The 13394-nt window shown below is 38.8% G+C and overlaps 1 protein-coding gene across 1 annotated transcript; it reads right to left on the bottom strand.

Moving 5' to 3' along the window:
• Window positions 1-1828: 1828 nt before the first annotated feature.
• On the bottom strand, window positions 1829-7569 carry c9 (complement component 9). The gene is made up of 11 exons (XM_063890412.1): window positions 7363-7569; window positions 7166-7256; window positions 6341-6491; window positions 6118-6259; window positions 5524-5662; window positions 5196-5420; window positions 4878-5118; window positions 4679-4798; window positions 3848-4023; window positions 3280-3514; window positions 1829-3186 (listed from the first exon to the last, which is right to left on the bottom strand). Exons 1-11 carry the CDS (start codon window positions 7428-7430, stop codon window positions 3029-3031), a joined length of 1746 nt encoding a protein of 581 aa, XP_063746482.1. The 5' UTR covers window positions 7431-7569; the 3' UTR covers window positions 1829-3028.
• Window positions 7570-13394: the final 5825 nt, after the last annotated feature.

Raw genomic sequence — 13394 nt, 5'->3', positions numbered from 1 at the left:
CATGTGATTCCCAGAATTTTATTTCAAACTTTTAAACATGGTTTCATATATGGGTTACTTAGAGTTCAGTTTTGACTGAAAATAAACAAACTTAGCCAAAGCAAAGTGAAAAAACCCCCAGTGACCCACAATAATTGAAGGTTGGGGGGGTAGACTTGAGGCAGGCCGTACCCTGAGCTTTTAGAGAGGTGGGAAAGGTGGAGGAGGGGTTGATTTATGATTGAGGTTTAATGGGGGAAGGGAATGGTATGGGAGAGTGGCTGGGTTGAATGTCAGGGATTTGGAGCCTCTGAATAATGATGCAAAGAGGGAATATCTAATCAGCCAATCAGATTCTCTATCTGCCATGGCTGTAGGAGTTGTCCGTTAGTTTCCTCCCCTGATTCCCTCCTGCATCCAAACGTGGCCTCCTGGTGTAAGGTTTTAGTAAGTGAGAGAAGAAGAGGAGGAGGGGGAATACAAAACATAGCTGACAAGGGGGCATAACTTCATTTCCACGGTGCTGGGGCAGCTGTGTGGAGTAATCTGCCGTAGCAGCCCTCTAAAACTTCAATGCCTTTAGTGACCCAGGGAAGTGGGGAGGGGGCACCTCCAACTGTGTCCAGGCGTTTAGGAGTGCGAAAGGGCTCCTTTCACACCCTTCTAAGGGCTTTGTTGAAAAAAATATCCCTTACCACTTCTTCATTGAAAGCAGGGACTATATGTTTATGAGATGAGACAACAATGGTTCTCCCTTTGATAGCGAACCATGAATTCATTTTCTGGCCAGTTGCAAAGTAAGGAATTTGAGGATTTGAAAGTTTCTTAAAGTTACAACAACTTTATGTTTTTTGTTTGCCTTCATATTTTCTCTTGAACCTTTCACAGCTTTGAAAAGTATCTGGAATATGTTTTTTAATGTGAATGTAGAAATGTTTCACTCAAGAGTTTCACATCTGGCTATCAAGATGTTTCTACTCAAACATTATTTAGAAAACAAGTTCTTGTTGGAATTAATTTGAGCAAATTATGAAGTGTTTTGCCCACTCACTAGATCAGGGCTATATTAGAAAAATAAACTATTACATTTAAGTGTCACAAGTTTCTGATGTACTCATTTAACCTTTGTATTTTGACTTGTTACTAAGTTTATAGTATGAGGTAATATTAGTAAAAAGAGAATCTGGCAGTCTATCGATGAAGAGGGGTTCATTATTTTGAGCTAACTGTTCTGTTGAAGGCTGAAGAAAGAACAAAACATTTTAGGCTAAGATAATGGCCCGAGGCTGTGGTGCTGTCCGGAGTGAATGGGGTCTCCCTGGAGCTCAATAAGGTCCCAAAGTTTTACTCCATTATGCTGACATCCTAAAGGCCAGGGGGTACCACCCCCAATGGTTACCTCTCAAGTATGCATTCATCTCCACCCCCCTACACACACACACACACACACACACACACACACACACACACACACACACACACACACACACACACACACACACACACACACACACACACACACACACACACACACACACACACACACACACAGGCAGAAAAAAGAAGATTTTGCGAGAATATTTCTCTTTTACAGGTCTGCACATTCCTATATATTGTGCAACACTGTCAGCAGCATGCTCACTGCTGTTTGCTCAGCAAGGCGTCCTGTTGCACTAGGATCTCCAGTCATGCCTGCAGTGTTGCTGCTAAATGACTAAATCCATTAACAAACATGGAAATCAAAGGCTGTTAAGCTAAGCAAACACGACATTCATCCTTTTTGTCCATTATCAGTGCAACTTTCCAAGCATGAAAGCAATAACCCAATGGTAATGATTTAAATACACCCTTTCATCAACAGACACTTTATTATTTACACCTGTTTGTTTGTAATCTGACTTCTCAAAAGTTTTTTTTCTTTGGTAAACATACAGCTGTGGAAAAGATTAAGAGACCACTTCAGCATTATCAGTTTCTCTAGTTTATTATGTATAGGTTTATCTTATTATTCATTTATTGTATTCTATAAGCTACCGACAATTTTTCTCTTTGTTGGAATTCAACAGACATTGGAATGGCTGCCATAAATGTAGAGATAAAGATTTAAGAAACAATTGTAGTGGTCTCTTAATTGTTTTCTGGAGCTGTATGTAAAACCTAGACTCTAGTTTCATCTTCATTTCAAGTTCTTGCTGGTTTTGAATAAATGTAACGATTTGTCCCAACATTAACCATAGCAGATTTGATTCATGTGTTCATAGACATACGTGAAAGTGCTTTTAGGAACAGTAAACCCATATAAATGCACATATATTTTGTCATGTTTACACCTTAATCTCTCGTTGTCCTCTGTCAGTTTTCTCTCCTCCCTGTTTCTACTCATCTGGATCTCATTTGCACAGCGCAGCCTGGAATATGTTCATGCTTTTAAAGATGAGTTATTAGCCTATTAGTACGTTCCTCAGACAAAACTATTATAACTCAACTTAAGTGGAGAGACACACTGTTGTTTGTAGTCAAATATCTTTGTTTGAATCTAACTGGACTTTAAGACTGATTAATGATTAAATAGGACATGCTCTTTTTTATCTGTAGCGCTGTAAAAGAGCACAGAGTTTTGAATGAAATGATTTGGGGAAATAATTCAGTGATCACTGGTGTTATACAAATGTGTAGTATACAGCAGCAGATAAATTAAATACATGATACACATTACGCTTGATATTTGTTTGTCAGCGGTCAACTTTCCATACAATTAGTTACAGTTGTACTAAAACAACTTTAGAAGATCTGTGTTGGGTTAATGTAGATTCATTTATCTAGATACATTCAGTATGTGTAGTAAAAAAAACACATCAATCCCAAAACTAAACAGAAAAATCCTTCCACATAAAAAAACTGTGATTTTATTAACTGTATTATCAATGAATGCTGTCAAGATGGCTCCTTTCTCCTAAATAAGCATGTTAAGACCAACGTGGTGCTTTGTTTTTGTATTTAAGACATAAAGGGTCTGTGACCATGTGTGTGATTGTTGAAATGGGTCTGCTCAGCAGTGCTCTTCACTATTGGTGTCTCCTCTGCACACGGCCACAGGAAGCCCGTCGATGTTACAGCTGCGTGTCCGGGAGCGCTTCGCTCCGTTACAACTGGACCAGCTGGACCAGCATGACCAGTTACCTTCCTGATTCACAGCCGGTCTCTGAGCTGCAACACATTTCCCAAATGTTTAATTAAAACGACCTAAAGGGACATTGAGTCCTTGTTGGAAAGTGTGATACTGTTTCTGTTAACTTTTACCTGGATTTTTTGCATTTTCCCCCTTGAAATTCTGGCAGGCTATGCCTTCAAACAGGTTAGGACACATGCAGACACACTTCCCATCCAGCAGAGCAAGGGTGCCTCCGTTATGACAGGGCTTACACTTGCACACGTTATACTCTGCCACATATTCTGTGGTGGCCCGCTTCAGGTTGGATATCCTGGAGTTAGCACCTGGCATGTCCAATGGAATCAACATATGGATGGCTTCAGGCTGTCAGAATCAACACACAATGAGTATCATTGCACTTGCCGTGATATGACATCCATCCAGTAGCTTTTGAGAAAGTGTGTTTAAAAAGTAATCTAATAGTTACAATAGTGTATTCTGTATCAGAGTGATGGCCTTGCTAAAAAGATTGTTGTCACAGCATGTCATCTTTAATGATATTGTTACAGCTTCACTATGCCGATCAATCTTTCTTAGCGTTTTATGTAACAAACCATTATTTCAGCTGATGCTTTTTCTCCCAAGCCTCTTTTAATGATTTCATTTCAACCACATTCACACAACCAGAAGAAGTGCAAGAAAGCCCATCCAGCTTACCTCACTGGTCAGCAGCGCAGGGGCATCAGAGATGGTCCGGGCCCACTCCACATAAGTACTGATATCCATCACTCCATCCTTGTTCAATTTAGCCCTCATACCCACAGCACTTTGTAGAGTGCCACCTTTGACCGATGTCATCACTTTGTCCACCACTGCTTTTCCGTGAGTTTCAACTGTGTGGCAACAAGGGAAGACTTTTAGTGACTTTCCACATTCATACATTACCGTAAACCTTAATCATACACATTACAATAGCTGTGCTCGATCTACTCATAAGGCTTGGTTTCAGAGGTTACGTTCAGATTCTTGCTGGTTTGTTTGAATACACAAAATTCTCCCAGCTTTTCCCTTAGATTTGTCAGAGGAATTCTTCTTAATGCCGCTAACAAAGCAAATATACCCACTCAATTTGCCTAAGTTACATTGTTGAAGCCGCATGTAACCCTTCCTCGGAACTTGAGAGTAATTCTGTCCTTTAAATAGACTGTGTATATTGTCCCCAGTTCAGGGTAGTCCTCCTCTTTCCCCCTTTTTTTAATTCATATTTATTTTATTTTCTATTTTTTATCTTTAATATTTTTTTTAATGCATGCTTTTTTTAAGTAGTCTTTGGCTCTGTTGTTGCGGTAGCAAATGTAAATTTCCTCTCTGTGGGACGAATAAAGGTATTCTGATACAAATGGCCAGTATTGGCAGCAGGAAGGATTGAAGCTACACATCTCAGCATACGTGGCATGTGAGTACAGTCTAGTATAAAGATATATTTCACAAATTCTTTAAATATTACATTTCTTATCAGTATGATCAGTTAACACAGGGAAAGCTGACCTTGATCTTTGTTTGTTACATCGTTACAGTCGCTGCCTTTCACATGTCCATCAACTTTTCCTGAAAAGTCTGCGGTTATGCCCAATTTGACACATTCTTGAATCTTTCTCTCTGTCAGATCTGCAACAATGATAAAGCATATGAGTGAGTTATTATAACATTGTGCAAGAAAACGTTTGGTTTGAATAGAGACACATACTTTTGGCCTGTATGGTGTCCTGGTTCAAAACATAAATCAACTCGTATTCGCCGCCCGTCTTCCCATTTTTGGTGTAGTGAGTTCCGTAGTCCTCTAGGAAGGCAAAATAAATACCCTTCTCATACTCTAGAGGCAAAGATTTGATATGCTCCAAGAATTCATCTGCCGTTTTCAGATCGCGGGAACGCATCCTGTAGGTGCTCAGCTGCACGGTGCCCTTCACCCGCATGAAACTCTGGTTCTGTGTGTGCAGGGGAGAGGCATCAGTAAACACAGGTGGCATCTATTTGAGAGTATATACACAATAGTGTCTTTTACCTTGATGGTGGAGATCTCTGAGACATCCTTTATCATTTTTTTCTTCTCATATTCATAATCTAAACCCACTTTTGATGATGTTTTATTTGACATGGATCCCTCAGATGGGCTGAATTTGAAGGAAAGCCCGGCATCAACTTTAGTACTCATCTCTTTTAGCATTTCCCTCAGGAGGGTGTGTTTGTTTTCGTAAATCTCTCTAGAAGATGTTTCTTCCACTATTGTCTGGAAAACAGGGAGACAACATTTTGTGATGGCAGAACTTACAGAATAGTCTCATTCATGTTTGACAGATAGGGGTAAAACAGGTGAAACGGTTTTGGCTAACCTGATAGTTGAGCACAACGACATTCCAGGGAAGTCTATCATTATTCCCAGAGTTGGGATTCCTCACTCGATCACACCTCCCGTTGAAGTAATCATTGTTGAACGGGTTCATGCGAGGATCTGCACCCAGGATGTTGATTCTGGAGCATGGACACAGTTTTTTACACTTTTAAGACTATAAAAAGTATTATGCTTGCAAAAGTTTGAGCTGTACAGTTGAGCAAACTAGGAGACATGTTCTATAACTTGTATTAAACGGAATGGTTTTACATTATGGGACATTCTTACACTTGGACTGAGTGAGGCATCCTCCTGCTTTCAATATTTTTATGCCAAAATAATCTCACAGTGATATTTATTCGTATCTAACTCTGCAAGAAAGTGACTACATATAGTTCCCAAAATGTCACAATAGTGTTTAATCTATTATTTACTTGCAAAACAACTACAAAACATCGGAAAGCATCTCCTCCGAATAATGCTTTGATTAATATCTAGTCACAATGAGAGTCAGTGCTCTACCCTGAAGCGACAAAGCCCTCGTTTAACTTTTATATGACTGTATATGGACACTTGCAACTGAACTCTCTCTTACCCATATCCTGCTGTCCTGCCTTGCTCATTACTGTCCAGGACTTTTGATCCACAAGGTCTGTGCAGAGGATCACAGTCCTCATCTGATCCGTCCTCACAGTCATAGTCCCCGTTGCACATTAATCTCTTCTTGATGCAAGTTCCTGTGTTGAGATGGAATTGTATAGGCATTGAAAAGAAATAAAGGTATTGAACAGTTGGTGAGTTCAAAGAGGCTGCAGTACCTGACTCACAGCGGAACTCAGTGTCGGAGCATGTGGCCGGAGGCGGCAGCTCACAGGCAGCGTCTGTTACACAGGCCTCTCTGTCCCCCAGTGACCCCTGGCAGGAATCTCCACCGAACTGACCAAACACTTCTACACCTCGAGCCCGCCTCTGAGGATCATAAATGATATTGCACTTTGTTCAACATCTATGTGAAACAAGTGTGTTGTGTATTTGTTACAGGGGTAAACAGTGGAGAAACGGTGAAGATAACAATTTTGTATTTCAGGCTCTTTCACAGAAAACATACACAATTCAGGATTTTTTTACCAATTATATTCCTATCAGGGAAAAGTCAGTAAAGGAATTAATTATTTTATAGTTAAGGCTTTCTGCATTAATTTTACAGCCACTGCTTTTTTTGTGAATATACATTTTTGGTAAAACTGATGTCAGGAAATGAAATACAAACAAAAGCAAAACAAAACCTGTGTGTGTGTGTGTGTGTGTGTGTGTGTGTGTGTGTGTGTGTGTGTGTGTGTGTGTGTGTGTGTGTGTGTGTGTGTGTGTGTGTGTGTGTGTGTGTGTGTGTGTGTGTGTGTGTGTGTGTGTGTGTGTGTGTGTGTGTGTGTGTGTGTGTGTGTGTGTGTGTGTGTGTGTGTGTGTGATGAACGACACATTTATAATGAAAATAATATTACTACTGAAATACTGATTCTAACTCAACTTTGACCATGAAGTTACTGTGATTTGGATTTGATGCAGTACATGCCAGCTAGCACAATATTGTCATCAAACTCATTTGAAAATTGAGTTTTCACTGACAGTTTTAACTTTTGACTCACTCTGGTTTTCGTGCAATTATCACATGGACTCCACTCTGACCAGCGGCTCCAAGCACAATTCACTGCTGGTGGTTCAGGAAGATCCGTTCCCCTAAAATACACATATTAAGTGATGCAACATTTCGCCCTGTACCAAATCTTCAGCTCATAAAAATTAGATGCTTCAAATGAAAATAATGAAATAAGAATATGCATACATTCCTCCTCCAAGAAGTGTCAAAGTCAGACACAGGCTGCAGAGGCCCAGCTGTAGAGCGATCCTCATGATGAACCTCTGAAGAGACAATTGGTGTTGTGAGACCGTCCCGTAGCCTTTAAAGCTACATCTCTGTCAATGATTATTCAACTGCAAAAGGGCCAAGTTGATGTCGTCGGAGTCATTGGTTTGGATTTCAGGTGCAGCAATATTGACTCATTGCTCGGAAACTCCAAAAAGCAGAGTTTAAATGTTTGTTTTAGTTATGGGTGTCCAAACTTTTTTCACAGAGGGCCACATACAGAAACATATAGGAAGGGCTGGGCCACTCAAGTGAGGTATAACACCTCATAAGTTAAGTTATAAGTTAGAAAAATCAAATGTAGGTGAATTATGTCTGATACTGGAAAATGCTAAAAAAAAAAAATACATCTCAGCTCTCCATATGGTTTTATTTATAATGCTACAAAAGGTGTTAGCAGCTCATCCCTTCAAACAGAAGCCTCAGAATGTTATAATAAGGGGAAATATGAAAGATCTATTTAAAGCTTGTTATGGAAATAAGGTATTTGGCTTTTTTTTATCAACTAAGATTTGATAGAAAATGTTTGTAACTTTAACTGACTGAATTTATTTGGGTTTAAGTGGGCTCATTAACTCATGAATACTGTGTAAGATATGTTTAGATATATATGTAATAAGTACAATAGAACACAAGCACAAGTTTCATGTCTGGGCCATATTTCCTTATACTTTTTGAATTCACTGAGGGCCAATTCAAAATGTCCCGCAGGCTGCATTTGGCCCCCGGGACGTAGTTTGGACACCCTTGTTTTAGTTTAACCAAGTTCCAGTCCGTATGTAATGTTCTTCCCACTGTATGCAAAGCCCTAAAAAACACAATAATCAGTCAAAATGATTAACTTCTTCTCATCATTTCTGCAAAACTGTTGTATAACTGTTGTCTGTTCTTTTAGTTATGTGCTGATCAATTGAATCACAGCCTAATTTATGAACAAAGCATAAGAATGTACTATAAAAGTATGGAAAAGAATATATGTTCATGTTTATGTTTCTAGTTTACTGTGATTTCAAAATATCATTCCCCAAATACCAGGAGTAACTGCAAAGAAATATGACTGAAAATCGTTTTATTACTTTAATTAAAGTTTTATTACATAGCATTACATCTATTTTGAGACAGTTATTAAAATATTCAGAAGGTATAAATGAAAAGAAAATGATCTCAAATGCTTTAACTTGTTTAATGAGTGATTCAACGACAAAGCATTATGCTACATATTTCCTTTCTTAGTCTTAAATGTACACTGCACATAGTGAAGCATAGTCATTGCAATACCTAATACAAACGACTGTAAAGATGTGTTTATACTGTAGAATGTATATAAATATAATTATGTCCCCTTTTTGTGCAGGAACACGGTTTATACCAAAGGCCAAAGGTCATTTAATTTTAAGAATTCATTGGAGACATTTTGTTATTTTATAGTTTTTTTCCAGGATTATGCAATCATTCAGGCAGACTCGCAGCAAAGCAGAGCAAATATTTGAAGGAGCAGCTTTGGCTGAACTTTCAGTGCACATTTAGGTCAACATGTGATATTGGGAAACTATCAAAATCAACAGCGTAAACATTCGCTGGAACTGCAGAGATCCAAGCCGTTATGCACACTGACAGGGTTTCGCTTCTGAAGTGCAGCTCTTCGTCCACAAGGGGGCAACATCGAACAGAGAACAACCGTTTATAGTACTGTGTGTTGGTGTCTTACGTCCACACACTGTTTATGTACAGGGCTATGGAACACACTAATATAAGGACTTTAACAATTTACATAACCAAAGTCTTTTTCTGGCAAAGCAACATTGTTTTCTTAAATACATATAGTTATAACTGAACCTTGCACAATGCACAGGAAGTTTTAAACCATTGCACATAATGATCTGTCATGTGATCTGCTGGCTTCTGCTGACTCTGCACTACTTCGTTCTTCAAAAGGAAGGAGTGCAGTGTGTTTAAATTACAAAAAAGGGAAAAACCAAACACTTTTCAGTGTACACAAATGAAAACAGTAGTGGATATACAGACTGACTAGTAAATAGCTAATGTATCATAATCATGGGAATCATTAACACAGAAGTTTTAACAGTGAAAATCCTTATTTTTTATGTAATTGAGACTAAAACTGATTGTTAAGTCCTTAGTATTCAGCATGCTGATTTAGTATTTTCTGCTGACTTAAATAAACAACCTGGGACTCTTCCCTGATCTCTCCAAAGTCAATCTGGGGGCTGCCCTGCTCCGGTTCTTTCCGTGAATCTGCAGGCAGAGCTGGGGTAGTCGAGGGGCTATGTGGTCACGGCCCGCTGGAGAGGCACAAATATGTGCTGAGGTCACCACTTTTACGATGTTCGGCAGTTTCCTCCCAGCTCTCTCAGGAAACCAGAGGGTAGGTAAGGTGCTTGGCCAATATTTCTCCTGACTCGAAAGACTTCCTGTTATTTAGAGGGGGAGGAAGGTTGGTGCTGGGTGGAAACACTTGTGGAACAGCCTCGCTTTACTGTAACTCATACACTTCATAGACTTTGTCATCTTGTAGACAGAATATGATGACGTTGCTTCCTTCATTGCCACTTGTCCTCCTGGTTTATGTTTTTATTTTTAGACTGAATGGTCAAGAGTAGTGAAGGCAGTTGGGAGTTCAAAGAACAGAGTTGGACGGAGAGGATACAATCTTAGACTACCTCAATTATGGACTGGAGATAAGTGGCTATCTTAGGTTCTGGTTGTGGTGGCAGCCGGTTCCAGGATTCACGCCCTAAATGCTGGATGTTTGGATTGTGGCCTTCCTGTAATAAACGGAGGAAAATGACACTTCCCATTTGATCGTCTCTGTCAGCATTTTATCATAAAAAGAAATCCTCTCATGTGCTGCCTTGTGCCATCCGTAGTCTGTTTCTAGAAAAGGGTTTAATTCTGTTTCCTTGTCTATCAAGTTGTACATCCAACATGTCCTCCTGTATGCAAATGTGTGGCTGCATTGGGTGTGCCACAGATCAAAACAGACATGAATAATTTTCAGCAGAATAAGGAACTCATCTTTTGAACACAAGGTCATCAGACAGTGTTGCTGGATCAAAGAGACATGTCATTGACGAGAAAAAGGATGACCACCTCTTAATCATGAGAGATAATGTTAGTATGATGCTTTCCCTGGTTTTATTATGTTGTTATTATAGATGCATTGTCACAATATATATATTTATTTAAAGGCATAAAGCACTATATAACATTTGAAATGCCAGCTGTGATCCAGCAACATATGTACATATGGGGTTTGGCAATTCTAAACAAAACTCAGATGTTATTAATGTTTAATAAGAGGTTATGAAAAAGATCATTCCAGTGGTCTGTGACTAAGGGGAAAACAGTTCTCTCAGCTGGTCAGTTATCTGGCTTCAGAGGAGCTCATCTCCTCAAAACCCGCCTCTGTCAGCAGAACACAGGATACAAAGGCAGGAAGGACATCCTTCCTCTGTCCCTTTCTGTCATTTCTCAGCAAGTAACATACAACATACATTAAACTGAACATCTTTCTAACACAAAACAATATAATTTGCATTTTATTGGTAAAAAAATCCACTTGCTGCAGTTTTTGTGGTGCCAGAACTCTATATTAAGCCTACTTTACTGGGATAGGTTGAAGTAAGTGCAGATGTAGTTATGAAATCAGTCTGTTGTCATGTGGTGACTGGTGTCATGTTTCAGGCTTTTAAGCATTATCAGGTTAATAACATATCTGGGATTGAAGGTGCATGTTCATGTGGGTTATTTAATTGTTTTCCTTGAAAAATGAAATCTCCAATAGTGAGCCTCCTAACACCCAAAAGGGGATGCAATATAGTCAGATTTGTAGTATTATATTTAAGATGTTAAACAGGCAGCAATAACTTCCAGATGTTTTACCAGTTTCACTAATAAGACTAATTAGGACACATTTTATTTTGCTCCACAAACACTCAACATTTTCGGGTAAAATCCAAAACCAGCCAAAATGTTATATTTTTATTATGAAGGATTCTGCTGCTATTTATGATTTATGTGATCAATTTAACAGTATAAAAGGTCATTTTAATGTACACATTCCTTTTAGTGTCTGACCCTGCTGCTGATGTGCTGCTCCAATGCGACCTCCCTTCACACTGAAGGATTAGAATCGGAAATGTTTTTTCTGTTTTGAATCAATATTCTCCAGCATGCTGCCAACAGTAACATTATCACAAACCAATAGTGCCGATAGCTCAGCTTTCATTGAGCTGCAGTGAAACCGACCCCAGCTGTGGGATGTTTAAGTTACCATCAGTCATCAGTAAAAGTTGTCTGATGATTGAATTATAAGATCTTGTTAGGTGACGGTTCACTTTTGTTAAAAACATGCATTTACAGAAGTGAAACCTACTACCAATACAGAGGAAACGGCCACATTGACATCACTACGCACAGCAATGCTGATCGCAGTGCATTTATATGTTAGTGAAATGTGTTGATGGTTTACTTCCTTTTCCAATCATTTGTTTCCATCTTTTAGGATTTTTCTTTTGAAAAAGCTAGAGCTCACATTCTTTTTTAATTGAGGCTATCCCTGTTTATACAAACAACCCAGTACTTCTTTTAATTATGCCAAACAAACATATATTAATGCCTCTGCAAACAGTGAACAAAACACTTCCTGTGTGATTTTCCTGGGAATGTCATAACTGGCAGTCAGTGCTAAGAACAGCAAACATAAAAACTGTCATTACTCGGCTTAATCACTACATGGTATTGAAAAGCAAAGTAGACATTTATACTGAGGAAGTTGATGACTCATTTTTAACCATATCACACTGCCTGGCAGAGGAAATATAGTGCCTGCTCTCTTTTAAAAATGTGCTGTGTTAGCAGAAGTGGAGCTTTCCTCTCTGGTTTGGACTATTCTTTCCCCTCTCTCCTTAAACATTTAATGATATTAGGTTCAGTGCACAAATGGCTCAAATTATTTGAACTACATTTTTTATTTGAAACTCATTCAATGCTAAACTTCAGAAACAAATGTTGGGTATCAATGAATCTGTGCTTTTTGTTAGCCTTGATCAAATTTCATATTTCATATAACACATTTTTTATTTAAAAAAACAATAACTGTGCTTATTTTCATAAAGCTGTAATAACTGATTTATTGGCCACTTGGAGAAGTAGCAGAAGCTTGATGTTCGGACAAAATTGGCATATTATTATTTTAAGTTGATATGGTTATTTGACACATCAATTAGCATTTATATGGATTTATGTTTCTGACCAACTTCAAAGTTCAAATTTAAGTCTTGTATGTACCCTCCTTTTAACTTTTAACTCATCTGTTTTGGGTCTCCAGGTCCTGAGGAAAATATCTGCCTCTTGAGCAGCTGAATGTTCACTATGTTCACCAGCAGGTCGTTAAATCTGTTCTGACTGATGTTTGGTGCCAAGCATGAAACCATACAGAGTGTGTTTAGGGCTTTACTGCTTAAATGGGAAGAGTGACAGTGAACCAAAACAGAAACATTAGAGTTGCAGGCTCTAAAACCAAAACAATAAGCTAAAAGAAGCTAACAGCTAATGTTCTGTAACAAGCAATTCCTTTTACATCACATAAGTTCACAATGATAATAAATAAATAAAAATCAGAGCCTCAGTATTGTCATACCAATGTGCTTAAGAATGTCCACCAGTATTCCTGTGCCCCAAAAGACAAGACAAGGCTGCCTGAATGTTACCGCCCATTAGCACTCACCTCTGTGTTGTTGAAGTGAACAGCTCTAATTGTGCTTTGAACAGCTGGTCAAGCACTACATGTACTCTTATAGTCAGCAGCCTGGACCCAATCCACAGAACACACCACACCACCAGGCTGTTTATTCACTACATCAAGTTTAACAACATAAGTCTCCCTAAACTTGACACAAATCTCAATGTGGACCCTGACTTTCTGACAG

The sequence above is a fragment of the Eleginops maclovinus genome, chromosome 8 (genome assembly GCF_036324505.1).
Source record: "Eleginops maclovinus isolate JMC-PN-2008 ecotype Puerto Natales chromosome 8, JC_Emac_rtc_rv5, whole genome shotgun sequence".
Classification (NCBI taxonomy): Eukaryota; Metazoa; Chordata; class Actinopteri; order Perciformes; family Eleginopidae; genus Eleginops; species Eleginops maclovinus.
Note: the sequence above shows the minus strand (reverse complement) of the source record. Positions and strands in the feature narration are given on the sequence as shown.

Excerpts from the sequence above, each read along its gene's own strand:
- c9 (XM_063890412.1), bottom strand. The coding sequence starts at position 7,430 with ATGAGGATCGCTCTACAGCTGGGCCTCTGCAGCCTGTGTCTGACTTTG. Across the intron at positions 3,515-3,847 it reads CTGCGCTGCTGACCAGTGAG|CCTGAAGCCATCCATATGTT; the intron begins GTAAGCTGGATG and ends TGATTCTGACAG. Across the intron at positions 3,187-3,279 it reads GGAAAATGCAAAAAATCCAG|CTCAGAGACCGGCTGTGAAT; the intron begins GTAAAAGTTAAC and ends AATGTGTTGCAG.